Source organism: Hyaena hyaena, unplaced genomic scaffold (genome assembly GCF_003009895.1).
Source record: "Hyaena hyaena isolate Hyena2069 unplaced genomic scaffold, ASM300989v1 scaffold_211, whole genome shotgun sequence".
In the NCBI taxonomy this organism is placed as follows: domain Eukaryota; kingdom Metazoa; phylum Chordata; class Mammalia; order Carnivora; family Hyaenidae; genus Hyaena; species Hyaena hyaena.
In genome coordinates, this window is record NW_024080847.1 from 1,147,703 (window position 1) to 1,174,528 (window position 26,826).

At 58.4% G+C, this 26,826-nt stretch overlaps 1 protein-coding gene across 2 annotated transcripts; it reads right to left on the reverse strand.

The window, feature by feature from the left end:
• Positions 1–6,166: 6,166 nt before the first annotated feature.
• Positions 6,167–22,511, reverse strand: MDFI (MyoD family inhibitor). Of its 2 annotated transcripts, none has more exons than XM_039242619.1 (5): positions 22,291–22,511; positions 20,568–20,654; positions 12,913–13,095; positions 9,556–9,780; positions 6,167–6,901 (listed from the first exon to the last, which is right to left on the reverse strand). In XM_039242619.1, exons 2-5 carry the CDS (start codon positions 20,641–20,643, stop codon positions 6,645–6,647), a joined length of 741 nt encoding a protein of 246 aa, XP_039098550.1. In that variant the 5' UTR covers positions 20,644–20,654; positions 22,291–22,511; the 3' UTR covers positions 6,167–6,644. The 2 variants fall into 2 exon arrangements, with proteins under 2 accessions (XP_039098550.1, XP_039098548.1); XM_039242617.1 differs by lacking the exon at positions 22,291–22,511 and adding an exon at positions 20,790–20,918.
• Positions 22,512–26,826: the final 4,315 nt, after the last annotated feature.

Sequence of the window (26,826 nt, forward strand, 5' to 3'; positions counted from 1 at the left end):
ATGCAGGGCTCGAACTCATGAACTGTGAAATCATGACCTGAGCAGAAGTCAGACGCTTAACTGACTGAGCCACCCAGGTGCCCCTAGTTCCCTCTTCTTTCTTCTGGGAAGACCCTTCTCTTCTGCACTACCCTCTCCTGCCCTGTGAATCTCACGTCCCAGAGTCCGGCCAGTGAGGTCTTCGAATGTGTGCATGTGCCCACCCCGCATACGAAGGCTGTGGGGAAAGGCTGTGGCTGACCCCCTGGCAGCCTCCCTACCGGCTAGCCCCCATTCTCCCTGCCGAACAGGGAATCCGGGTTGGCCTGGATGCTTGTCGTGTCAAATCCAGCACTGGTGATGGGGACCACCCATCTGCTCCAGCCTTACCAGTGAGTGAAGAGTTGGTTGGCCAACTCAGTTTCCTTGCATCCACCCCTCTGCTGGGAAGCTTCCTCCAGCAGCACGACTGGGCAGAGAGGGCCAGAAAACTGATACTTTTCTGGGAGCAGTCCTCAACTGGTTGGTTTGGAGTATAAACACCTCAGCCCCCTTGAAGGCACGTGTCCTCCAGGATTGGGTGCCAGTCGCCCACTGTGGTAACCAATGAACACACCCTTGGTCAGCTGCCTTCCCTCCTGGTCTCACTCCCTGCTCCCCTACTGATGTTTCCTGAAATCCCCTTTTGAACAGACTTACCTGTCCTTGGAGACTTGTCTGGGGCCTGCTTCTGGGGGAGCCCAACCTCAGACCACATATGACCCAGTCTGGACAGAGGTGACTTGTGAGGAGCATATGGAAATGATCTTCTTCCCCTGGTGAAAGATGTGAGAGGAGTAGGCCTCCTTTCCCACCTGTCTTTTTTTTTTTTTGGTGTGGATGCTGAGCTTGATGCCTGGAGCTCTGGTAGCCACTTTGTGAGCAGGAGGGGGGACATGGGCCAATGCAGAGGATGACAGAGAAGGACGGGGGCCAGGCTCCTCGGTAGCATCTTTAAGCCTCTGGAACAGCTCGAGATCACCTACCTCTGTACTTCTAGTTAAGGAGACAATACATGTCCTTATAGATTAAGCTGTTTATGGCCAAACTCATCCATTACTGATATATCCATTGCTGATCCAGTCTTGTCCCAGAGACGTTACCGTTGGAATCTACATCCCCCAAACTGTCGCCATGAAGTTCCCAAACAGGAGTACGTGAGAAGGGCTAAGAGGCAAGCTTGGGGTGGGGGCTTGGGGGAGGCCACAGGCTTGCACTCCAAAGGTAGCCAAGGACCTGGTGCTGAAGACCAGGGGTCCCAGAAGGGAGAGGGATGTGAGGGCAGCAAGAACAGGGGGTGGGGAGAACAAGAAGGCCACCCCCCCCACACTACTCTGGCCAGGGTGAGCATTGTTATTGTTATTGTTATGGAGCATCTCAAGTCTCTGTTCGCCCTGGCCTGGCCGGGCCCCACTAATGGCCCTATAAATCCCAGCCATAAAGAGTAATGGGGGGAGACAAATGAGATAATTAGGAATAAATCTCACCGAGATCTCTATTCAGCAGTGCCCCTGGCCAATCTTCCGAGCCATTAGCCAGCCCCTAATGAATGCCAAGCCACCCAGGGCCTCTGAGGCTCCAAGCTTGGAGGGACCCAGGATGAGGGGCACCACTGCCCCCACAGCCCATGGCCGGTGACCTTGGGAGGAGCCCAGGGACAGGGCCCCACAGCTTGCCTGCGTGGCTTTTCTGTCTCCGAGGTCTTGCAGACACTTTGTCTGCACAGTCCCCTCTCTCACCTCCACTTTCCATCTCTGCTCCTCTCTCATCAGCCGGCCACTGTCTGCATTGTGGAGCCGTGGAAGGTCTGAGTTAGCAGGAATTGAGGGGGCCACCTGACACAGCCCCACCAGCAGCACCCCAGCCCCGCCGCCAGTCCACCCCAAGGCAGGGACCCCATCCACACCCCTCTTCCCCCGGAACAGGGAGGCCCCACCCACCAGCATCACTGGCTGTCCTCTGGAGAGCGAGTCTCACTGCCGCCTCTCCACCTGGCCGTCTTTCCTGGAGCTGGGAGCCCTCTCTCCGTATGTCCCCTCCTCCGGCTTCCCCTGCCTGCTAGAGTCCAAAAATAAGCCTCAGTCTCCTCCCAGGCTTCAGAGATTTGAAGGTCACTGTCTTTGACTTCTCTGGCCCAAAGCCCTGAGCTGCATTTGACCATTGAAGGTTTCCAGCCACGCCTCCCGCTCTGGACCCACAGGCAGTAGTCTGAACCCATCGTGACTTCTGTTGCTTTCATCTGCCAGGCCATCCTCCCTTTTTGTGTTATGGCACCCCTACTTCTTGGAGAAACTTCCAAGATCCCACATGGCTTTGGAGGGGCCAGCCAACTAATCCACCCCCTCTGGCCACAGAGCCCTGGCCCATGGTAGCCCTCCATCCCTTGATGCGGTGACTGGCCCAGGGATGAGGACCCTGGGGCCTGAGGTGGCAGAATGAGAAATTTGAGGTAGACACAGTGCATGAACACGCCTCCTTTTCCCACCCCTCACCCCTGCCCCTGACCTTCACCCTCCCTGTGTGTGGGAGGAGGGAATGAGGTCGTAACCTGGAAAGAGGGGCACCCAGCGATGACGGCCCTTCTGGACTGTAGAGGCTGCGACAGGGCTGGGGAAAGGTGGTAAAACCAGAAGGGGAGCAGGGAGGAGGCTGGGAGGGGGCTTTCCACTGCAGGAGGTGAAGGGTGAAGGGATGCCGGGTCAACAGGAGGGCTGCGGCCATGGGACCGCCCCATGGCGCGTCTCTACATCATTTCAGGAGAGTCAGAATATGGAAAGGAGCAACACATGGAGGCGACAAGGGGCCAGGTCCGTGACCTCTATCCCCTCTGCTGCCCCCACGTGTAGCCTGAGGCTCTTGTCCTGTTTCTTCTTCACCGCTTCTCACGCAGGCCCAGTCCTGAGAGCCGCCACGCCGCCTTCCCACTGCTTGGCAATGGGGGGTGTCTGGAGCAGCTGGAGAGACTGGGGGCCAGCCCTCAGTCCCCCACCCCTGCCTCATCTACCCACGTGGGCGGGCGGGGGGAGTTGGCTCAGGCCCCAGGACATGACTGGCTGCAGGCCATCCAGCACCCAAGCTGCTTACAGGGGTCCCGCCCTGGCAGCCCCAGAGCCATGGATTGCCAGGGTGTGCAGCTCAGTTTGCCCAGCTCTGGGTCCCGGCAGTCTAATTGGGATGCCAATTAAACGTGCTAAAGAATGGGGAGAGGCTGGTAGAGGCTATGCAGGCAGAAGGCCAGCTGACCACCCCTCCCTTCAGTAGCCAGCCCCTCACTTCGCCACTTGCTCCGTCATGGGGCAAGATTTTTTTTATTTTGACACACAAGATCACGCGGTGGTCATGGGCAGTCCTGGCCAGAGACAACTGAACTTGGCCTCACCAGCTTCTCTGCCCTGGTAATGCCTGTCTTGGGTTATACGGCTCAGGGCATGAGGGGTGCCGGTCAAGAAGTCTCCTGGGCCAAAGGGGGCTGGTCTCCTGCTCCTACGTGAAGGAAAACCACCCTCCGTGGTGACCATTAGATTTCCAGAGCCTCCCTGATGTCCCATTGTATACATAAAGAAAGTGAGGCCAAGTGAAGCAGCCTCTTCTCTGGGGCCCACAGCGGAGCCAGGGCTAGAACCCGCACTTGGCTCAGATCAGCCAGTTGGACCGCAGATCGGGGGCCAACAGAGAACAGCTGTGGGGTGGAGAGGAAGGGTCCTGACCTAGGGTTTGCTTTGGAAGGGTGTGTGGGCAGGATTGGGTGGATGGGGGGCCTGGAAGACAAGTAAAATTGGCTTCCAAGTGTAGCTAAGGGCCACGTGGGCAAACACAGGGGAGGGACACTGGGCTCTGCAGCCGGGCCCCAGGCTGAGCAGGGCTGGCCATGGTTGTGGGCTCTGAAACCGCGAAGAGCCTGTGTGCATATATGTGTAGGTGCAGTGTGCATATGAGCGTGGTGTGTGTGACTTTGTGGAACGTATGTGGGTACGTGACTGTAAGGAGAGTCTGTGGGTGTGAGTGTGAGTGAGTGAGTGAGTGTGTGTGTGTGTGTGTGTCTGCTGGGGGGAGGCTGCCTGAATCCTGTTCCTGACCCACCCCCACCCAGCTCAGACTCTCAGATTTCAGCCACTGTCCTAAAGAAAACAGCCCAGAGCCTGCAGCAGGAAATCGATATTTGGATAGCAGAGGAGCCTCTTCCTGCCACGGCCCCCATGAGGGGACAGACCAGGGAGGGGGCCTTCCTGCCCACCTGGACCAGACCTCAAGTTGGTCGGGAGCACCCCACCCCTCCTCCCGGCCTCCCTCACATTCCCAGCCTTCGGGAAGACTTGAGGTTGAAGAGGGACTGGATGGAAGCCCGCCACCATTTTCCACGGTCCTCAGGACAAAGAGCCACAGCAGTGAGAAAAATGGCGCTTTTGTGGCCATGGAAGGTGACAGGGTGGCCCTGTCAAAGTCACAGCAATCCCACCTTCCGATATTCTACAGCCACAGCTCATTCATGGACAAGGGCATGTTCGCACATGTCCTTGTTTGTAGCAGAGAAATAATTGGAAAGGACTAAACAGGAGCCAGGGAACTGGATGGAGGGTTGTCCTTCAGTGGGACTGCAGGCTGCTCTTCAGTGTGCTAAGGGCGGTTCCCAGGACAGTAAAGGGATAAAAGCAGGGTAGGGTGATGCATCTAGAACTTTGACATCTTTGTAAAACAGGAAGGAGGGAAGGAAGGAAGGAAGGAAGGAAGGAAGGAAGGAAGGAAGGAAGGAAGGAAGGAAAGAGAAAGAAAGAAAGAAAGAAAGAGAAAGAAAGAAGGTGTAAATGCTTGTATGCACACAGGCTAGACTTTGGAGCCTTTTGTACTTTGGGCACGCAGTAACTAAGCACGAAAATTCAGATACACAGATAAATAAATGAAATCGGGGTGGGGGGGCCAAGCAGATGGGGCTTCTCTCTTGGCTTCCATCTTGACTTTGTGACCCTGGGCAGGTCTGTGTCCTGATTTTCCTCAGGGGCCCCAGAGGTCAGGGAAACCTTGATGTTGGCAAAGCTAGGGCTGTGCACCTGGGGGGGGGGGGGGGGCTGGTGCAGGGGAGGCACAGTGGTGGGGAAGTCCTTCTCACCACCTCTTATTACCTCCTCCTGTTGCAACTGGACCCCTGTCCCCAAGTCATGGGCTGCTCCTTCATAGGGCATTCCTTAAGAGAGTTCAGATTTCATCTGGCCCTTTTTCTGAGCTCCCTCCTTCCTTCCAGATGCCTCTGGGCCTCTCTAGCCTTTGTTCCTAGAAGACGCGCCACCCGCCACCCCCACCCGTTACTCCACTTTACAAGGCCTTCTGCAGCTCTGCCTTCTCAGGGTGATCCAAGTCCGACCACGGGATGTTCTCTCACTCACTCTGCACCCCTCCTGACTTCCTCCAGGTCGGGGATGGCGTGGGGGTGCTCAGCCCAGCCAGGCCTCCCCAGTGCTGGAACTCCCTCGTCTGCGGTGCTCAGTGCTGTCCCCGCCCACCCGCAGACACCTAGGGCTCCAGCTACGGGGCCTCCCAGTCTTCCGGGAGTCCTGACAGTTTCCTTCTTCCTCAAGCCCCCTGACAATCAGGGACCTGGATGCTCGGCCCAGTGACCCCACGCAAGCCACACTTGCTTTCCGGGGCGGCCCAGGAGCAAGCCCAGGCTGTGCTGGTGGCCTGGAGTCGACCCCTCCCCGGCCACTGCTCTGCCACCTACACGGGCGACACCCAAGCCCCGGAGCCATCAAGGAAAGGGCTTCTAGAAGCAGGAGTCAGCAGGAGATTAATTAATCAAAACCCGAACACATCTGTTGTTAATTAATTCTATGCCAAGGGTTAACTCTTCCCTCCCTGGGCTTCCCCCCTTCCCTTTGATGGGAAGAGGGAAACCATGGTGGGGAGTCTGTACCCTTCCTGCCTTTGGGGGAACGTGAAGGAGGGAGGGGAACATGAAGGGAAGGGACCCCAGAAGGCAGGAAGGCTCCTCCGTTTGGGTGCTTTGTGTGTGGGGGGAGGTGGGTGTTTGCTTTTGAGACTCGGGGTCCATGGACACTACTCATGAGTGCCGAGGACATCTGAGATGGACAAATAACTTTATTTACAGCAACAAATAGAACAGACCCTCCCTCCACTCCCTCCCTCTCCCCCCCTTCCAGTCTTGTCTATACCATTCCCGTCCCTCCTGGCCCAGCCCTGCCCTCTGGGGGGACCTCGGGGGTCACTGTATGGGTCAGGCCCCCACGGGTCCCAGAAAGGAGAGTGGGAAGGGGCTTGGCCCAGGCGGGCTGGGGTGTCTCACTTCACATTTTGCTGTCCTCGGAGCCTGGGCGGCGAGAGGCGGGCGCCAGGGGCAGTGAGAGGTAGAGAAGCGCACAGCCCGCCGGCCCCGCCTCCCCACGTTCCTGCGCCCCCACTTTCACAGTGTTCTGCAGCCCAGGCCGCGGGGACAGGCGCGGCTCCCACCCCGGCGCAGCCCGCCAGGCGTCCGGGGCCGCGGTGGGTCCCGGGAAGCCCGGCAACCGCGAGGAGGCGGTGCTGCGCCGGCCCCGCCCCCGCCCCGCCCCCCGGCCTGCGCCGAGGCGGCCTCGCGCGTCCCCACCCCCGGGCTGCGGCGGCGGCGGCGGCGGCGGTCAGGACGAGAAGCAGAGGCCGCAGCACTCCATGCAGATCTCCAGGCAGTCGGCGGACTCGCAGCAGGCGTCCACGATGCCGCAGTCCAGGTCGCAGGGCAGGTCGCAGTCGGCGCACTCACCGGAGCCGCAGCAGCAGCAGCAGAGGCACGAATCCTCGGAGCTGCAGGAGCCGCACGTGGCGCAGTCCAGGACGATGTTGCACAGCGTCAGGAACTCGCAGAACAGGCAGGACAGGATGCAGTGGACGCAGCAGTCTGCGGGCACGGGTCGGGGACGGGGCCGTGAGACAGCGAGGGGCCAGGGACCCAGCCGCAGAGGGCTCACAGAGCGTCCGCTACCCTCGAGGCTCAGAGAAATGGGGATTCTTTCCAGGGGATGACTCCAAGGCACAGAGAGCTGCATGCACCTGCCCCGTTAGCTGCAGAGCCGGGGTCTAAGCCCGGGCGGTCTGGGTCCTGAGTCCCTGCTCTTCACCACCCTTAGTCATTTATTTAATAAACGCTGCGAGTGATAGCCTGTCCCAGGCACTGTTCTAAATGTTGGGCATGAATGAAACTCATTTAAACTTGCAAGAATTCCATGAGATGGGGCTACTATTAGCCCCACTCTACAGATGAAAAAACTGAGGCACAGAGAAGTCACTTTGAAATAGACCCCGAATGGGGTGCCTGGGTGGCTCAGTCGGTTGAGTGTCTGGCTTGGCTCAGGGCATGATCTCACAGTTTGTGGGTTTGAGCCCCAAGTCAGGCTCTGTGCTGGTAGCTCAGAGCCTGGAGCCTGCTTCAGATTCTGTGTCTTCCTCTCTCTCTGACCCTCCCCTGCTCACCCTGTCTCTCTCTTTCTCTCAAAAGTAAATAAAACATTAAAAAAAAGAAGAAGAAATAGACCCCGAATCCTACCATTCTGCTCCTCTTTCATCAGGGCAACTGCAATACCCCTCACTGGTTACCCCACTCCCTGCCTTTGACTACCCCTCCCTGCACCTACTCCCCACAGAGCAGCCCAGAGGGACCCTTGCAAAACTTCAACAGAGTCCGTCCCTCCTGTGCCCAGAGCCCTCCAGTGGCTTCCACATCTCACTAGAAGTAAAAGCCAATGATCTCGCAGCAGCCCCCACGTGATCTGGTCTCCTCCCACACTCTGTCCCCCTGGATCACTCTGCTGTGGCCTTCCTTCCACAACCACCATCTCTGTGAACGGCTGGCTGTACCCTAGCACCCTCAGCCCCTTGCCCTGGCTTCCCCCCCCACCCCACCCCACCCCAAGGACTTATCACCTTCCACGGCACTACACAGCTTTCTCCTCCTACAAAAATGTAAGTTCCAAAGGGCAGGCGTCTTTGTCCGCTGTTCCTAGAAGGTGCCTGACACTGGTAGGTGAACTAACACGTGAGCCTCCGGTACGTGGCGGAGCTGGGAACCAAAACCAGGCAGGCTGGTTCCGGAGCCAGTGCTCTGAACTGCTCAATGTGCTGCCAGGATGCTGAGCTGGCGTCCCTCCTAGGGGCTGGGCATGCAGCAGGTGGGCCCCTGGCCTCCCCTCCAGGGAGTCTCACACCACGGAAGATCGGACTCTCCTGCCCCATTTCTGTGTGGAGCGACCGGGGTCCTATACAACTCGAGCCCCACAATCTACCCACAAACCTAACACGGGCGTTCTCTTCAAATGCAAATCTGATGAAATCACTACCTTGTTCAAAACCCTTCAATGGCTCCCTATTGCCTTCCAGATAAAGTCTAGCTCCAGGGCACAGGTGACAAGGTACCTCCCACCCCCACAGCTCCTGCCTTTTTGGGGTCTCACCTCCCCCCATTCCTCATAGAATTTCATAAGCTCGCCAAACTAGCCATTTCTCACTTCTGTGCTAATGCCCCTGCACCCCCACCCCTGGCAAGATACTCCTACTCATCCTTTAAAGCTTGCTCAGACACCTCCGGAGCCTGCCCAGACTCGTCCTCCCTAGCTTTCTGGGCTGGTGTGGGGGTCCCCTGTGGTTGTTTGCATAATCTCCTGTGTGTGGCTTAGTCAGTGTATTTATGACCCCATCTGGTGATGACCTGTTTGTCTTTCTCATGAGAGCTTTAGAGGCCAGAGGCTGGTTAGCGAGCACATAGCACAGTGCCGGGCTCGTAGCAGATGCGCAGTAAGTACATGTGAAATGAACGAACATTCCTTTCATATTAAGACTATTGGGCAAACTCTGCTCTGTGGGAAAGTTGATGAACACATTATGTGCAAATGTGTACACCGAATCCTGTTTGCAGAAGACTAGGCTGGATGGAGTCCCCCAGCATGGACAGGACTCACTTAAAAATTCTGGGGTGAAGATCAAGTACCACTGAGCTACGGGCAGCCATCACCCATGCTGAATTGATGCCTGGTGGGGGCGGGGAAGCTGGCGGCCCTGCGGAGGCCCTCTGTATTGTAGGAACGATGGCAGGTGTATCTGGGTTCTCTGACTTCCTGCCGCACCATGCGTTTCCCCACCCTCCCACCGCCCGCCAGACCACACAGCCCTCGCTGCACCACCATGTAAGTATCTGATGGTGCATCATTTTATTCTGTTGGGTGTCCTGCTCTCATTAAACAGAGGGCCCCCTCCTTGAGGGAAGTTGTGTTTCCAGAAATGGGGTGGCTTACACAGGCTCAGCCCAGATGGTTTTATTCCAACTCTGGGACAGCATGGCTGGGAGGGGGTTGGTCTTGAGAACGCAGATGTGCCTCAATTTGCCCACCAGATGCAGTTGGCCAGGTTCCCTGGAGGGTTTGCTAAAACCCAGTCTCCTGGGCCCTACCCAGAGGTCCAGAGTCAGCAGGCCTGGCGTGGGGCTGAGACCAGCAACCTGGCGAAACCCCTGCATCATACTTGGGAGGCCTCTCCCGGGGAGAGGGGGGATGGGGTGCTTACCTTCCTGCGCCTGGAGGGGGATCTGGGAGGCAGCAGATTTGGTGCTGCCCTTGCTTTTCTTGCTGCCCTGGCTGGCGAGAGACGGGTGCGTCTGCAACTTCCGGTGGGTCTTGGGGCCACCCAGGGCGCCATTCCCCGCCCGCCTGGTGCTGCCCAGCTCCGAGGGGTGGCCTGAGCCATTCGCCACTAGAGGGGTGCAGCCCAAGGGGTTCCCCTGAGGCTGGCCTAGAGAGATGATGAGAAAGGTTAATGGGGGACCCAGGGGTGGGGGGCACAAACCTCCCAGAGCTCTGCCCCAGTCCTGCCTGCTTCATCCTTAGATATCCCACACGTCACCTAGCCGGCCTGGTATTCTGCAGATGGGGAAACTGAGGCCTGGAGAGCAGAACTGACTTGCCTGGGGTCACACCAGGAAGCAGCAGAGTTGAGCCTGTCTCATGACTCCCGGGCCAGTGCTCACTCCAGAAAAGACAGAGGGGCAAGGCAAGAGGAGGGGCTCAGAGCCCTGGACCCCATCTTCTTACCCCCACGTGAAATCCATTCTCTCGCCCTGGGATTCCTGGGCAAGAGGGGCGGCAGTCAGGGATGAGGGCTGTTTGGCTGGCGCGAGGGAGGACAGCAGCGAAGCGGTTAACCTTTACCTCGGCCCCTGCCAAGCCCCCAGCTGTTTTTGCCCTGCGTGTGCTGGGTGATTTATTGGAAACATCTGTTTGGAGATGAACGCCCTGGCCCTGGCCCCCAGGGGCCCTCACAGCAGCCCCTCTAGCTCTTCCCTCCTACCTCGGCACCCCTGCCCTGTCTGCCTCTGTGGCGTGGCTGGGAGTCTGCTGTGGGGCCCTTAGGGGTCTGAGGAGAAGGGAGACAAGGGAAGAGAGGCCGGCGGCAGTGGGGGGCAGGGTGTCCCCAAGGCCAGGAACTCCCCATCTCAGGCTCAGGGAGCAAACTTCAGCTTTCTCAGTGGGGTATAGGGAAGCTGGCTCTGGGGATCCCACCCAAAGCACCCAGTCCCTTTCCTCACCTCGGGTCTGCTCACCTGGACGGCATGGTTCTGTTCACAAGAGATGAGGGCAGAGGTGTGTGTGTGTGTGTGTGTGTGTGTGTGTGTGTATGTGTGTGTGTGTGTTTGGGGGAGGTGACAGAGAAGGAGGGCCACTCAGGGCTCTGGCTCCTGGGCAGGCTCTCCGTAAATGCATAAGTGTGGGACACTTCCATCTCGTAGGCACGGGGGTCTGGGTCCCCGAGTCCCTCCAGGCTGAGGAGCAGGGAAGGTGGCCTCAGAGCTTCCCCTGACTGAGGGGGCTGGCCTTCTAAGAAATGGTGGTGGTCACATCACGTCACCAAGCACTTACTGCTTGCAGCCACCCTTGGAAGCATGTGACATGCTAATGGCACTCTCACTGGAGCCTCGGAGTATCTCCGTGGGGCAGTAGCCACCTTGTACAGATGAGGAAACGGAGTCCTGGAGAAGTGCAGTAACTTGCCCAAGCTCCCACAGCCGGTAAATGTGAGAGGCGGGCCCAGCCTGGAGGCTAAGAGCTGGGGCTCAGGGCTCGGAGAGGCAGGGAGGGGGCAGAGGCTGGGAGACAAAGGACTGGGGGATCAGCTGGTACATCACAACGAGCACTAGTCTCATAACTAGTAGCTTACATGCTCGGGCTGTGATTAGGTGCCAACATCCTGCCAAGAGCTTTCTGTGTCGTAGCTGTTGACTCTCACTGGCCCCCTTTCCCAGATGACAAAACGGAGGCACAGAGAGGGTAAATTTGCCCAAGATCCCACAGGGGGGACGGAGGCTGTGAGAAAGAAGCTGAGGACCAGGGTGGGGAGGCAGAAGAGGATGGAGACAGGGCTCTGGAGAAGCTCCGTTCTGGGAGCCTTTGGCCCAGAGGTGTGGCTGGCGCCCGCATCTGGGTAAACAGGGGTAAGGCCATGGGAGGCAGCCAGGCCTGAATCACCCTGCTCCCACCTCTTGGCCCCGTGGCAGGAGACTGGCTCGAGTCTTGGCCAGCTTCCGTGCCCCCTGCCCTGATGCCTAAACTTGGGCACGGTGACCGTAGGGCGGGCGTGTGTGGTGAGCTGAGGGCCCTGGGAGGCTCGGGCAGACACAGAGCTTGCCTGTGGCCATAGCCGTGGGGGTGGCCGTGGGGGCTGAGTCACAGAGCAAACACTTGGGCCCATAGACACAGAGGTGTCTGTCCAACGCCCATCCAGGCCCCCTCCTCTGTGGCCACGGCGCTGACCTCTTTCTCTCAATTCTGCCGGCGGGTGTGCCTAGAGGAAGCTGCAGGCAGTGCGCTAGCAGGACTCAGTAACCCCGACTTCCAGGGAGTCCAGCTTAGCCTCAGATACCCTGGCCCAAGGCGGCTCCCTGCTAGGCCATGCTAGCTGAGCAGTAAGGCATAGGACAGAGCACTGGGCCGGGAGAGCTGAGCTCCCAGGCTGTGTCCGGGCTGAGTGGTTCTGTGTGCCTCAGTCTCCTCATCTGTAAAATGGGCTTGGCAAGAGCCACCCTGCTGCCTCACTGCAGGCTGCGTTGAAGAGCTCGTGAGATCACTCAGGGAGAGAAAGTGGGGAAGCGCAAATGCATCCATGGGTTTTGTGGATCCTTTTTTTTTTTTTTTATTTCTAGGAGAGAGAGACAGCATGAGCAGGGGAAGGTCAGAGAGAGAAGGAAGATACAGACTCTGAAATAGGCTCCAGGCTCTGAGCTGGCAGTCAGCACAGAGCCCGACGCGGGGCTCGAACCCACGAACCGCGAGATCATGACCTAAGCGAAAGTCGGACGCCTAACCGACTAAGCCACCCAGGCGCCCCGGGTTTTGTGGATCTTATGAGTAAGTACAAATGGCCCTGGCTGCCCCCTTCCCCTCTCTTGAGGGTGAGGGGGAAGAATTCTCTCCTTCCCAGGACCTCCTCGGGGTCCTTGGGCCAAGCCTAGGAGTGGGCTCCTTTCTGTCCAGAGCAGCTAGGGGCTTCCTCATTCCTCTTCCCCCTTGGCACCCTGAAGGGTGGGGGTGCAGCGGGCTGTGGCTTCCTGTCCCCCAACACCCCCAGCTCCCCTCCTCCTCCTTTCATCCAGCTTCACGCCCTCTTGTCTTGAACTATATTGCCTGGAGCCTGTCCACACTCCTTGTGAACTGATTTTATACCAGTCATTTTGTCTGTGGAGGTCTCTTTCCTAGACAGAAAGGACAGAGACCATGTCACAGGCCTTTCCACCGCCCGCCCCTCGAGGTCCTGGCCCTGTGCTAGGCTCCCGTGGGCAACCCCTGCATTTCTGGCAGCCCATCCGAACTGGATTCTCTAGTGCAGCGCCCCCATGTTGCCACCCTCGTCCCCCAGCTCCCCAGGACTCACGTGTCACAGCTTCTGTGGGGATGTCGAGGTCAGTGCTGTCCAGGGCCTGAGGGGCCCCAGGGCCATTGCCTTGGGGCATGGGGGGTGCCGCCTCTTCCAGGGAGCCCTCTTCTACCGCTGCCTCCACAGGGTGAATGGATCCTGTTACTACCTCCAGCTCAGGCAGGAGGGGTTGGGTCTGGGCTAGAGAAAAATCAGACAACCAAGGTATATTTTCCTGGTGCCCTCCTGTCTGCCCGGCCCTGGTCCCCTTCCCGCAGCCCAGAATGCCCTGAGCCCTCATTCTCTGTCTCTTTGTACCAGCTACCCAGCCCTTACCCTATCTGGCAACAGTGCCAGGCTCCAAAATAGAAAGTTCCCAAAACAAAACCCATGAGTGATCAAGGGTGTGTGTGTGTGTGTGTGTGTGTGTGTGCGCGCGCGCATGCACGTGAGTGTGTGTGTTTACATGTGCTGTGTGGCTGTCAGGGAAAGGGGCCAGAGATGTGCAGTATATATATATTTTTTAATGTTTATTTGATTATTTTGAGAGAGAGAGACAGAGCGTGAGAGCGGGAGAGGGGCAGAGAGAGAGGGAGACGGAATCCCAAGCAGGCTCCTCTTTGTCAGTGCGGAGCCCAATGGGGGGCTCAATCCCACAAACTGCAAGACCATGACCGGAGCCGACATCAGAAGGCGGACGCTCAACCGACTGAGCCCACCAGGTGCCCAGAGATGTGTGGTATGAAGAGAGGTGGGGAGAGGAGGGAGAACCATGGCCCATACTCAGTGATGGAGAGATAGGGACAGGCATCAAGAGTGATGGGGGTTGGGGGCACCTGGGTGGCTCAGCTGGTTAAGCAGCTGACTTCAGCTAAGGCCATGATCTTATAGTTTGTGAGTTCAAGCCCTGCCTCAGTGCAGAGCCTAACAGTGCAGAGCCTGCTCGGGATTCTCTCTCTCTGCCCCTCCTTCCTTCTCAAAATAAATAAATAAATAAACTTAAAAAAAAAAAAAAGAGTGACAGAGAGGGAAAGAATCAAAGGGACAATGAAAAGGAGAAGCAGAGAGAGACAGCATCAGAAGGGAGGTTTGGGCACCGAAGGAGGGAGCCCCCAGAAACCCTGTGAGAGAAAGCCTGGGACAGGAGGGAGAGTCAGTGGAGAGAAAGTGAGGGGGAGGCAGGTAAGGATGGGGACAGAGGCAGAGGCGACAGAGAGGGAGTGTGGTACCGGAAGGGCGAGAGTGACAGATAGTGAGAAGCGGGGTCGGAAAGAGAGGATGACAGCAGGAGAAAGAATCAGAGACCAGGGGGTGAGGAGAAGGACTGGCCGAGGCGGAGGGGCCAGGCAGGAAGAGAGGCAGGGAGCCGGCCCAGGAGGCTGGGAAGAGGCGGACCGCAGCCACATGTAATTACAGGAGGAGCTCGACCCCTCTGTGCAGGGGCAGGGTGGGCGGAAGGCAGAAATGGAGCAACCTTCAAACCCACGGCCCCTGAGGCAGCAGGACTCGGCCCCCTGGGCCCAGGGGAAGAGGGTTGGGGGGATGGGAGGGTAGGGAGGGAGGCAGAAAGGGGCCTGAGCTCCCAGCCCTCAGTGCCGCCCCTGGGGTGTGGGAAAGCCTGAGGGCGAGCAGGGAGCCAGGAGGGCAAAGTCAGGGCTCATCCCCCCCCACCCCCCCCCGCCGGGGGCCAGGCCGGCAATTACAGGGTGCAGCCTGAGCCTCTCCTCAGCCCCCGGGGTGTGTATTCAGGGGCTTTGGGAGGGTGCCCCTCCCCCCACGTGCATGTTAGAAGCAGGGGAGACATAGAAACAAGAGACTCAGAGAGACAGACACAGGCCACAGGGCCCAGGGAGAGGAGCGCCACAGGCAGAGAAGGAAAAGAAAGGGCAGAAATCCAGAGGAGGACAATCAACACCGCCTGTGCACACCCCACAAAGTGACCAAGAGAGAGACACGCCCAGAGCGACGGAGGGATAGACAAAGACTACTCTTGGAAATAGAAACAGGCTCAATCACAGGGGACACAGGGGCCTGCATACGCTGTCCTTCTCGGAGCGGCCTCCAAAAGATAGGGGTAGAGAGAGGAGGGAGTCATGAGGGCTGGGCATGCAGGGCTAGGGGGTGGGAGCAGCCTGAGGGGAGGGAACCATCCAGGGGCGCAGCGGCCTCCCTTGTTCCAAAGATCCTGGCCCCCATGGCCAAGGGGACGAGGCCCCGGGGAACCCAAGTAAACAGCCCAGACGGCACTAGCCCCAGGGCTGTGCTCACACCCGCCTGGGAAAACCACAGGCCCCTCGAGGACACAGGAGCTGGGGTGGGAGGGGGGCGCAGGGCTCCTGACTCTCTGCAGGGCAGCAGAGTTAGCGTTGGGCACCCCTCACGGTGACCATGGCTACTCCAGGGAGGCGGGGGACCGTTCCCTCCAGCCCTACCCACTCTTTGGGCCCATTGAGAGCTCCCTTGCTACCTGGAGAAATAAGAGTCAAATGGCTTCTAGAAGATCATGGGGGGGGGGGGAAACAAGAGGAGCAGATGAGCAGAGAGGACACCCAGGGAGGAGCGGTGCCTACCAGATGGCGCCTCTCCTAGCCCAAGCCTGGTCTACAACAGCTCAGACGTGGCTCCTGGGGCCTAAGACCAAGCTGGCACGAAGGCGGAGGCTCAGGGCTCGGGTCCTAATTCCTAGGAAGGAGGAGCCTGCCCAATGCCGGCCTTTGGTCCTAGAGACACCGTGCCAGGGCCCTGACGGCCCGCACTGTCCCTCTCATGTGGTGTACCGAAAAAGGCCTGAGCGTGGAGCTGGAAGATGCAGGCCGTGGCTTTTATCAGTGACCAGCCTGGGCAAGTGACCAGGACATGTGTTCCCTTGTGTGTAGAGCGAGGCCCTAATGCGTATCCCTCAGGGTTTCAAAGAGTAAATGAAATGTTCAGCGGTGCCCTGGCATGCAGGGGTCATTCATGAACCCTTCCTCCCTTCCTTCCTTCCTTCCTTCCTTCCTTCCTTCCTTCCTTCCTTCCTTCCTTCCTTCCTTCCTTCCTCCCTCCCTCCCTCCCTTCCTTCCCTCCCTCCCTTCCTCCCTTCCTTCCCCCCTCCCTCCCTCCCTTCCCCCTCCCTTCCTTCCCCCCTCACTCCCTATGTCGTTGGTTTAACATTTATTAAGGAGCTATGATGTAACTTACAATATATCAAGTGCTGGGTAGACCAAAATGAGAAAGACCAGGTCACCGTCCCAGGAGTTCTCTGTGGGGGGTGGGGGGTGGTCACACACACTAGGGGGGGGCAGGAGGCACACTAGGGCTGTGGAAGCACAGAAGACGGACACTCATCCAGGGGTGCGTATGCGTGCATGTCTGTGTACACACGTGCGTGTGCATGTGTGTCTCTAGGAGGTCCCCCGGGGAAGGCAATGGCCACACTGGGTCCTGCATAATCAGCAAAGAAGGGGAAAAGGGCATTTCAAGAAGAGCAGCAGGAAGCCGACATCCCAGGGTGAACAAGGGAAGCCGCAGTCATCTGGCGGGCCGAGCTGGTGAGCCAGGAGAACTGGGGCCTTGAGGTGGCTTCCCAGGCTTTCTCCTGAGGTCACCGGGGTGCACAGGGACAACACCATCCGTTCTGCCACAGAAGGAGCCAGGACTGCAGCTTCCTTGGCCCCCCTCCAGGGTCAGAAAGGGATGAAGGCGAGAAGGAAGGGTCAGGGAGACCGGTCCCCATTCCCACCCTCCACCCCTGGTGTCGCCACTCTCTGGAGGTATCTCCTTGTAGGTCACCAGCCCCATAGGTCACCAGAGGCTGGTGTGGACAGGAAGTTAGACAGCCCAGACCAAGTCGTGAGGAGGCCCTCCCCGAGGAAACCTGCCGTTCTGGGGCGAGGCTCAGACCTGAAAGGATATCAGGGAGGAAAGACAATCCACTCCAGTCATCTTGACTTGGGAACACAGAGGGCAGGCCTCCCGGAGCCAGGAGGGGACCCAACGGCCGCGGTCCCAAGGGCACGAGGACCTTGCGCTGAGTGCCCAGAGATATGGAAGCAGCATGAGAAGGCGTTAAGAAGGTGCGGGGAAGATCTATGAACGAGATACTACCCGGACGGCCTGGTGCCAAGGTGCCGGGCCAGGAAATAGCTTTCCCTAGAAGCACATGGAGCAGAAAAGTCAGACGGGAGGTGGAGCCCAAGGGCTCAACCATCAAGAGACCCCAAAGCCTCATGTTCCTTCTTGTGACTGCGAGACCCTGCCGTTCAGCCACAGAGGGGAGAACATCTCTGCGGGGGGAAGCCAGCCCCCATCCTCCCAGGGACACCATCTGCCAACCCAACTACGCACCCGCTCCACCTGACCAGGGGGCCACTTTTTTTCTAATGTGCAAGGGGTCATGCATGCTGGTAGTATCTCTGAGCAGAAGCCCCAGCGCTGCACCTCTCTCTGCCTTGACATACTTTCTGCCCTAACACAGGACAGGGTTCGAGCCAATGCCCTATTAGAAAGATCCGGAAAGACCTCCCACAAGGGAGGGGAAAAGCCCTGGTTAAGTCTGTAAGCCCAAGAGGGAAGGCAGAAAGAATCACAGCTTCAGCAGGAGTCCCGGGGGCTCCTTCCACCTGCTGTCCTCCAGGCAAGGGGCGCTCCTGGGCCGCCGAGTGGGGGAAACTCTGTTCAGGTGGGATGGGTTCACACTAGGGCTCTCATTCTGGAGCTCCAGGGCGGGTCTCCCAAACCCAGCCCTCTCCATTGTCTTGTGGACTGCAGATTCCGGCTTCCCCCTTGAACTTCTGCCCATCTCTGGAGAAAGCCAGGAGCTCTCTGCTCAGAGGTAGTGACTGGAACCCCAGACCCCAATCGCTCCTTGGCCTGGTGTTCAGGGCCCCTCGGTCTACATCTTCAGGCTGATGCATGGACGGGGATCCCGTTTCTGGGCAGCCTGACCTCTCCATGGTCTCAGGTCACCGCCAAGCCTTCTGACCAATGCACGCTTGCTTACACGCTCCTCTTGGCCAGAAGGCCCTACGCCTCCCATCTCCCACTCCCCCAGTCCAACCTATCCTTCACCGTCCAGCTCCAGCTTCACCTCTTCCTCTAGAAAGCCTTCCCTTGACCCTCAAGCCAACGGTCCCGCCTTGGAGTGGCCCCTCTCCTGAGAGCTTAGTGCCCACTTAGCACCCTGTCATTCCTTAGAACTCTAGTGAGCTCATGGCTCCTCAGCCAGACTGCAGCCATCCGAGCTCCCTCCCTTGGGACGGTGGCACGGTTCACCTCTGCACCCTCTGTGGGACTCGACACATATTCCTTTGGTGAGGACCGAGTCCTGGAGTTTGGAATGCCCCAGGTCGGGGGCAAGAGGGAGAATGAGGGGGTGAGGATTCTGGGTAGCACTAGGCGCCGGCCTCCAAGAAGGCAAGAATGTGAACTTGCTGGATGCCCGCCTGTGACACATTGGTCCTGGTCCCCAGCCGCCAGTGTGAGGACTCCAGAGGGCACGAGCTGGCCAGTTAGGCCGGGTCGGGTTAGTTTTATTTTAGGTCTGAAGGCTCCAATTCCCCAGGAAGTTCAATTCAGAACCCAGAGTGGGAATGTGACGCCCCAGTGCTGGACAGAAATCTGTCGTGAGTTAGGGAGCCAGGCTCTCTGGGGCTCGCAGGGGTGGGTGGGGAGGAGGCGGCACTGGGGGAGCCAAGGGTGTGGGGCCTTGGCCACCTGCCCCACCCAGAGCTGCCCGGAGTCCCCTCGAAGGCCCCTCTGTGTCTTGGGTGGCTGAGGGAGGGGGGTGACTTGCTTCTGGGCCCAGCAGCCCACCCCCCACCCCCCCCCACCCCGGGGCAGCGCTATGGCTTTGCTGGTAGGCACTCAGCAGGGAGTGTGGAGGATTCTGGTCTCAGCTTCAGGCGTCTGTGGGGTTTTGGCTGGGTCTCCTGCGGTTTGGGCTTCCTGGGCAGCGGGGCTCCTTCTCCCAAGGCAGCAGAGCCAGACCTCCTCGAGTTATGAAAGCCACATTGTCTGGCCCAGCCCAGGCTGGGGAGGGGGCTCTCCGGGGCTCTGGGCGGGGGAGGAGGAGGGAGCCTTAAGTTACAGCTTAGAGTTTACGCCTGGAGCTGGCCCACCCTGCCTGAGCACATTCAGCCCCCTGGGCTCCCGGCTAGGACTCAGCACGGGTCACCCAGGCAGCAGATCCTGCAAGAGGTAGTGGGGCCAAAAGCGGAGGAAATAGATAAGCAGAGAAAGAAGGCAGGGCAAAGAGGGAGGGTGGGAGAGAAGGAGGAGAGGCCCAGAAAGTGGGGAGGGGGGAGAGAGGGAGAGAGGGAGAGAGATTCCCAGACACAGAGAAAGAGCCTTCCTGGCCCTCGCCCCAACCTCTCTCTCCAGGCCGAAGGAGTCCACTTCTTGGAGGAGCTCATTCCCCAGAAGTCTCTGCTCCGAGGGCCCCACAAAGAGGAGACACTCTGACGGCCAGCGGGGATACTCAGAGACACATTAGTCCCACCTATGGGCCCTTGGCCACACGTCTCCCACTTGTCCTGGCCCCAGAGGCGGCCCTGCGTGTGCACCAGGTAGACCTGGGGAGCTGACAGCCTCTCCCACGGGCACACAGGCCTCTATGGGCCGACGTGGAGACTGAGGCCAGAGAGGGGAAGGAGCTTGTCCAAAGTCATGCAGGGAGTTAGTGTCAGAGACCCAGGACCAGACCTTCTTTATTCAGAGACTCGGAGAGGGGAGAAAGGGAGAGTGGGGGTGGGTGAGAGGAAGGCAAAAGACTACGAGACTAACCTAGAGCTGGGACTGAAGTCCCAAAATCTGGGCCTAGACTCTTGCCCTCCACCCGGCTCCCCTGAACAAATCCCAGTTGCTCCTGACTTCTCCCAGGCCCTGAGGGCCACTTTGAGCCTCAGTTTACATCTGCACAGTGAGGAGAATGGACTGGGAGCCACAGCCCCAGGGCTCCCACCCCATACCTCTCAGGGAGTGCAAAGCCCTGGGGTGGGAGGCTCCCGCAGGGATCGCAGAGGTTACAGACCCTGCTCGAGGTGGGGAAGGGGCATTTCACTCCAGCTGTGGGCACTTGGTTGGAGTGTGTGTGTGTGTGTGTGTGTGTACAAGCTCGCGCCTACAGGGTGGGAGTGGCGAGGCCCGGGTGGGGAGGAAGACGAGGCAGACAAGATGGCAAGGAGGGGAGGGGCCGGGTCCTGCAGCCGCTTTCTGCGGACAAAGTTTTCTGGAAGCGCTAGGCTCTCCTTGGAATGGGGGAAGGGAAGGAGAGAAAGACTCAGACACCCCAACCCCAGCCTGAGGCCCCCATAAATATTTACACACTGGGCAGGAATGGTTGGGACACAAGTCCCAGACGGACAGACACCGCCGTGTGTGTGTGTGTGTGTGTGTGTGTGTGTGTGTCTGGTGTTGGGAGTGGGGGTAGTTGGAGCCAATTTGGCGCAGCCGCCGTCTCCATTCGGCCCTGCCCCCATCACCCCAGCCCTCTACTCTCCTTGGACCCCCGATACCCAGTCTCCTCGCCCCCACCTCCACCCAAGCCTCCCGGAACCGTCTGCCCCGCATCTCCCGGAGGAGGAACGAGAATTAACAACTCTCCCCAACCAACTCTCCCCCCACCCCACCCCCGCCCCCCGGCCTGGCCTCCCACCCGGCTCCCTTCCAGTCTCGCTCCTCATCCGCGGTCCTACCTGGGCCCGGGGCTGCGCTGGGGGCTCCATGCAGCGCGTCGCAGTGAGGGGGGCGCTGGCCACTCACCTGGGACATCGGCCCGGGACCTGCAGAAAACAGGGCTCAGCGGGCGGGGCCGACCCTCCCCGAGAGCGAGCAGGGGAGAGGGGGACGCGCAGGGGGACGATCCGGCCGCAGACGCGCGCCACCCCCCTTTCCAGCGCGGCCCCCGACCAACTTACTCGTGCAAGCTGCGCGCTGCTCGCTCGGCCGGCGGGGATCAGCGCGCGGAGGCTGCCATGCGCGCCTGCGGAGGGCGCCCCAGCAGAGGGGCCGCTCGGCTCCCCGCCGCTCGCCCCGCGCCCCCTCCCCTCTCACTCGCTCCTTTCTCCCATTTCGGCGCCAGCTCGCGCCGCTCGCCCCCTTCCTTCTTCCTTCTCCCTCTCCAGCCCCCTCGCTCCTCCCCCGCTCGCCTCTCCCCTCCCCTCTTCCCAGGCCCACCCTCTCCCCGCCCCCTCCCCGGCTTCCCCGTCGCCCCCTCCCCCCCTCCCCCACGTCCCTTCCCCGCGCCGGGCCCGCCGCTGCCCGGGCCGGACACGTCTGTCCGCGGGGCGCCGCAGCCGGAGCCCCCACAGGAAGCCGACTCCGCGCGTTTCCTCCGCGACTTCGGGGCTGGGCCCCAGTCTCCCCACAGCTTCCCCCCGCCCCCAGGCCCAGCGCCCCCGAGGGGCCGCACCGGGGGCCGCGCCTTCGCCTTCTCCTGCCCTAAACTCTGCAAAAGTTTTCGGGAAATCAGGAGAACGAGAGAGAGAGACAGAGAGACAGAGAGACAGAGAGACAGAGACAGAGACAGAGAGAGAAACCGCTGTGACCACAGCCACCTCGAGCCAAAGGTCTGAATAATTGTGGCCCCAAATCTCGTTGTCCCAAAGATGGGAGTGATCAAGGCCCCCGGGCAGCCTTCGCCCACCCCCTCCGCCTGGGGCCTGGGGCTCGCAGACCTCGTGCCCACTCCGCCAGAAGCTGTCCCTCCGGGAAATCCGGTTAGTGACCATCCAGCCTCCAGGCGTCCGGCAGGGGAGCAGCCCTGAGCATCCCTAATCCGCAACCCCCCCCCCCGCCCCCTGCCCAGGCCCTGCCAGCTGTGCGTGGGAATTTGTGTCAGAAAATCAACTTTGGAGGCAAAGAGAGGTTCTCCGAGTTCAGCCCTTCTTTTGGCTCCAGACAGGAATCCGAGGCCTTCCAAATTGCGGGTGCTCGGGGAAGGAGAGAAGGGGCCCCTCCAGGCAGGGACAGCCTTACAGCACATCTGGCATTGAGCTGGGTCCCTCCTCGGGGCCGTGGGGACGGGAAGGAGCCGCCGTCAGACAGCCCCAGGTGGGGGCAGGGTGGGGGTGGCGAGGACCCTCTGCGTGACCCCGGGACCTGGTCCCCGAGAATGGGGGAGGGCTTGGAGGCTGCGGCCAACTCGGGCTGGGCGCGCCCGTGGGATGAGCCTCAGGTGGGGCCGCCGCTGGGGGGACAGCGTCTGGGCCACACTTGACCCGGGCCGCCTCAGAGCCGAGTCTGGGCGCCCCACCACGCCGGCCAGTGAGCAATTAGGGAGGCGGCGGCGGCGCCAGGCCAGTTCCCCTAATCCCGCCTTCCAGCCTGGGCTTGAAGCAGAGGGCTGGGACGTCGGGAGTCGAGTGAGTGACTCGGGCCTCTCCTTGGCCTCCGCCAGCCCCCGCAGTCGCTACTTACGCCGGCTCTCGAAGGCCCCTGCGGCGCCGTCGCGGCCGGGACGGCCGTGGCCCCACCGCGCTCGCCGCACTCGCGCCACCCGCCGCCGCGTCCCTGCGATGAGTTCAGGTGGCTGCGACCGGAAAGGGGAGGGGGCAGGCCCGGAGGAAGGGTCCCGCTCCCGGGGCCGGGCTGCCTGCTGCGGGGCCCTGGCCTGGCGCCCCGGGAGCCTGCCCGGACCAGGCTGCAGTCTGGGAGCCCTGGAGAGCAGAGTGAACTCCCCCTTCCTGGCAAGGGCTGAGTCACAGGGGACGCACCCGCGCCCGGCTCGGCGACTGTTGCATTCTTACCGGCTTACCTGGGCCAGCGGCGTGGGCCTCGCCCTCCTCCAAGGGGGTGGGGAGAAGTTGTCTCCAGGGACCGTCTCTGTCTGCCCCTCTCCTGCATACAGGGCCCCCTCCTCAACCACAGACCCTAGATATGCACCTTTTCTCCCTTCTCAGTCTCTGTCCGGGCCCCTAAACTCATGATCAGTCCAGTCCCCTAACCTTAGGTCCCAAGTCGCCTGCTTGCCCTCAAGGCGGTAGGAATCTGGCCCAGTACTAACTAACATGCTTGGTTTGTTGGAAATATAAAACATGCTTTAAATGGAATCCCACATGCTGGTTTTACAGGTGTGCTCAGTTCGTGAAACTTTAGCAAGGTGAGCATTTAAGGCACCTGTGCTTTTTTGTACGTTTATTATACTTGAATAAAGGTTTAAAAAACCAACACTCCTCAAAATCAACATTCCAGGACAGAACACAGTACGATGTGATGGTCAGGTGGTGGTGGGCCTAGGCGCCCGACTACAGTTCGCATCCCAGCTCCACCATCCATAGGTTCCCCTGGTGAAGTCAGTTCATCTGTCTGAGCTTCAAGAGGGATGAACACCGGGCTTTCTGGGTCAAACCCCACCCTTTCACTGTTATTCAGGAGCAGGACTAGGGTAAAAAGATGCAGAATTTAGAAGGATGCCAAGATAAATAACGTTTTAATCCAACATTTTAGTATTCAAAGCACCCAAATCAGCAAATTACAGGCCTGCCAGCTTGCTGCCTATTTTTATAAATAAAGTTTTATTGGGACCAGGGCTGGGGGTAGAGTGAAGCCAGGGAGATAGGTCGTTCAAAGTTAGACCCTGCTGATTTAAAATGTTGGCATTGATTTAAAATGTTTTGGGGTGCCTGGGTGGCTCAGTTGGTTGGGCGTTTGACTTCAGGTCATGATCTTGCGGTTCAAGAGTTCGAGCCCTGCATGGGGCTCTGTGCTGACATCTCAGAGCCTGGAGCCTGTTTCAGATTCTGTCTTTCTCTCTCTCTCTCTTTCTCCCCCTCCCTCCCCCACTCATGCTCTGTCTCTCACTCTCAAAAAAAAAATAAATAAACATTTAAAAAAATAATAAAATGTTGGCATTTTGTGCATCATGGATTTTTTGCATTAATTTTGATCTTTAGATATATTGCGGGAAAATATTCTTTATTTTTATTACTGAGTTTTCTTTTATTTTTAAGTTCATTTATTTTGAGAGCAAGAGTGAGTGGAGGAGGGGCAGAGAGAGAATCCTAAGCAGGCTCCACCCTGTTGACGCCTCTTCATTATTGAATTTTCTGATGCCCCTGGACATCTTTCATCTGAGCCAAGGGCCCTGATCGATCCAGGCCTTACACACTAGTCTCCCTGAAGGACCTGGGTAGGACCCCAGGGCAAACGAGCTGGGCTTTAAGATGCCACCTCCACCCACTCATACAGGACACCAGGTGGGCTCTGCTCCCCCCATTAGGCCTGGCTCTCCTGGGACCCACTGATCCGTTCAGAGTAAAGTGCCAGTTCCTTACAGTGCCCTCTGAGCTCCATGACACGGTTCTTTCTACCTTCGCCCTGGTCTCCCTCACTCATTCTCTCCCAGCCTGGCTGCTTCCTGAGTTTGTTTTTTCCTCCTTGCCTTGTGTGCCAGCCTCAGGGCTTTTGCTCTTGCTGTTCTCTCTGCTCAGAACGTGCTTCCCCTAGATCTCCACACGGCCCCCTTCCTCACTTCCACACCCCCTCTGCTTGTGTCCTGGACCCCTCACTGTCCCCTCACACCGCTTTCCTTTTCTTCACGGACCTTGTCACCATGTTTTCTATTACATGTGCTTGTTTATTGGGAGAAGGAAAGCTCCAGTAGAAAGAGGACTCTAACTTGTCTGCTGGTGGGTTCCCTAGAGTGGTGTCTGCTGCAGAGAGCTCAAAAGACAGTCCCAGAGGCCTGAGGGGGAAGGGGCTAATTGCAAGTCACACAGTGAGTAGGTTGCAAAATCTTACTAAATCCCAGTGTCTAGACTCCCAAACCAGTGCTCTTTCTAGCCTCCTGGGGCTTATCAAATCCCCTCCCCTCCCCAGTCCTCCAGGCAATGAAGGGTGACAATGACCCCTTAGAGCTCTCCCATACAGTCTTTTCCACACGATGCACTCCCAAGTCTGGCCCCAGCTGCAGCCCCCGGTGTCAACCCCTTCCCGGTGTCCAGCAGGCATGCACGATTCTTCCCAGCTTCCTGTCTCTGGCACAAGGCCAGTCGGAAGCGGCTGGGCCCGGTTCTGCAGCTGGATCGCAGCTGTGGTCTCTGCCTTTCCCCAGGGGGGTGTGGGGGACAGGACACTGTGGCGAAACCTCCCAGCAGAGGGCTGCGCAGAAGAGGGTGTGTTTGTGTGCAGTGGGGGAGGCTGCAGAGGTGGTGCGGAGAACCTCCAGCTCCCCTCCTCGACTTCCTCCCACCCTCCCAGACGGGCACTGTGTGGGGAACAGAGCTCTAATCCCTGCTTTCCCGAAAGAAATGCCACATGACAGAATGAGGAGAGTTTGGACAGCAGGCCTGATTCTGTCCCTCTCTTCTCTTCTTGGTGGAATGTCACATTCAGTAAACGTGAGTTGGGTGTGTCTTCTATGCCAGCCCCTTGCTGGACATTTCTAGATTCGTCGCTTCCTTTAAAATCCATATGGTTTGCCTAGTTATTATGCCCATTGTACAGATGAGGAAACTGAGGCCCAGATAAAGTGCCTGCTCATGACCACATAACTAGTAGTGGATGTAAAAATGTGCCACATTTTCCAAGGCCACACGCAGTGCTCATTCTAGTCCAGGCACAGCCTTTACTACGTAGAGGGAACCATGCCATTCTTCATGATGTGTCTGTCCCCTCTAAGCTGGTTGCCGAATACAGAGACACAGTCCTCTGCACCCCTCCTCTGTCTCATGGGTAATCGGGGTACCCGGGCTCTTGGCAGAGTAAAAATGAGGCGGTTTGGGGTAATGGAGACCCAATGTGCATTTTGGTTCAGCCACTTCTACCAAGCTATGTGATTTGGGGGCAAATCAATGGAACTTTCTGAGTTTCCAGTTCTGGGAGTCAAGTTCCTACCTCACAACTGGGGGAGGAATCGAGTGAGAACCTGGTACAGCGTTCCAGGCTGCCTGGAACCTGGCTGCCTCTCAGTAAGTATTAACCCTCTCACCGACACTTCCCTGCGCAGCAGGTGAGGCGGGCTTCGGAGGGCACTGCATCTGCAGCCCTGGGTGATACACAGTGCTTTCCATGTGACAGACACAGTGAACAGCACTGCATTAGCTCACCAGTTTGTTTATTTATTTATTTATTAACATTTATTTATTTTTGAGAGATAGAGAGACAGAGCCTGAGCAGGGGCGGGGCAGAGAGAGAGGGAGACACAGAATCCGAAGCAGGCTCCACACTCCAAGTTGTCCCCAGAGCCTGATGCAGGGCTCAAACTCATGAACCGCAAGATCATGACCTGAGCCGAAGTTGGCCACTTAACCGACTGAGCCACCCAGGCGCCCCTAGTTCACCAGTTTCATATTCAAAATAGTAAATATCAAGTAATGCTAATACTGGTACTGCCCCCATTTCACAGATGAGGAAACCAAAGCACAGAGAGCTTATGCAACATGCTCTAGCCCCACAGCCTTCCACAGGCACCATCTTCCCTGGGAGAAAGGAGGTGGCTTGGGTCATCGCTGGTGCCTCACTCTCACATAGAACTTCTTCACCTTCATCCCTTCCCCATCATCCCTGTGGCAAGTGAGTTAACTTCGAGCTGTTATTCACATATAAATGTCCTCTTACCATGACCTCCAAGCTTTTTTTTAAAAGCAATTTAACTTTATAACAATTATAAGCTGACCTATTAAAATTTTTCTGGATAGTGCCAGATTTGGAATTAAAATATTTTTTAATGTTTATTTATTTTTGAGAGAGAGGAAGACAGAGTGTGAGTAGGGGAGGGACAGAGAAAGAAAGGGAGACACAGAATCCAAAGCAGGCTCCAGGCTCTGAGCTGTCAGCACAGAGCCCAACATGGGGCTCGAACCCATGAATCGCGAGATCATGACCTGAGCCGAATTTGGAGGCTCAACCAACCGAGCCACCCAGGCACCCTTGGATTTTTTTAAAAATATTTTTTAGAGCAGTTCCAAATTTACAGTGAAACTGAGCACGAAGTACAGGGATGTCCCATCTACC

Coding starts and splice junctions, on each gene's coding strand:
- MDFI (XM_039242619.1), bottom strand. CDS start 20,643: ATGTCCCAGGTGAGTGGCCAGCGCCCCCCTCACTGCGACGCGCTGCAT. Junction 13,096..20,567: donor CAGCGCAGCCCCGGGCCCAG/GTAGGACCGCGG, acceptor ATTTTTCTCTAG/CCCAGACCCAACCCCTCCTG. Junction 9,781..12,912: donor CCCCACAGAAGCTGTGACAC/GTGAGTCCTGGG, acceptor TCATCTCTCTAG/GCCAGCCTCAGGGGAACCCC.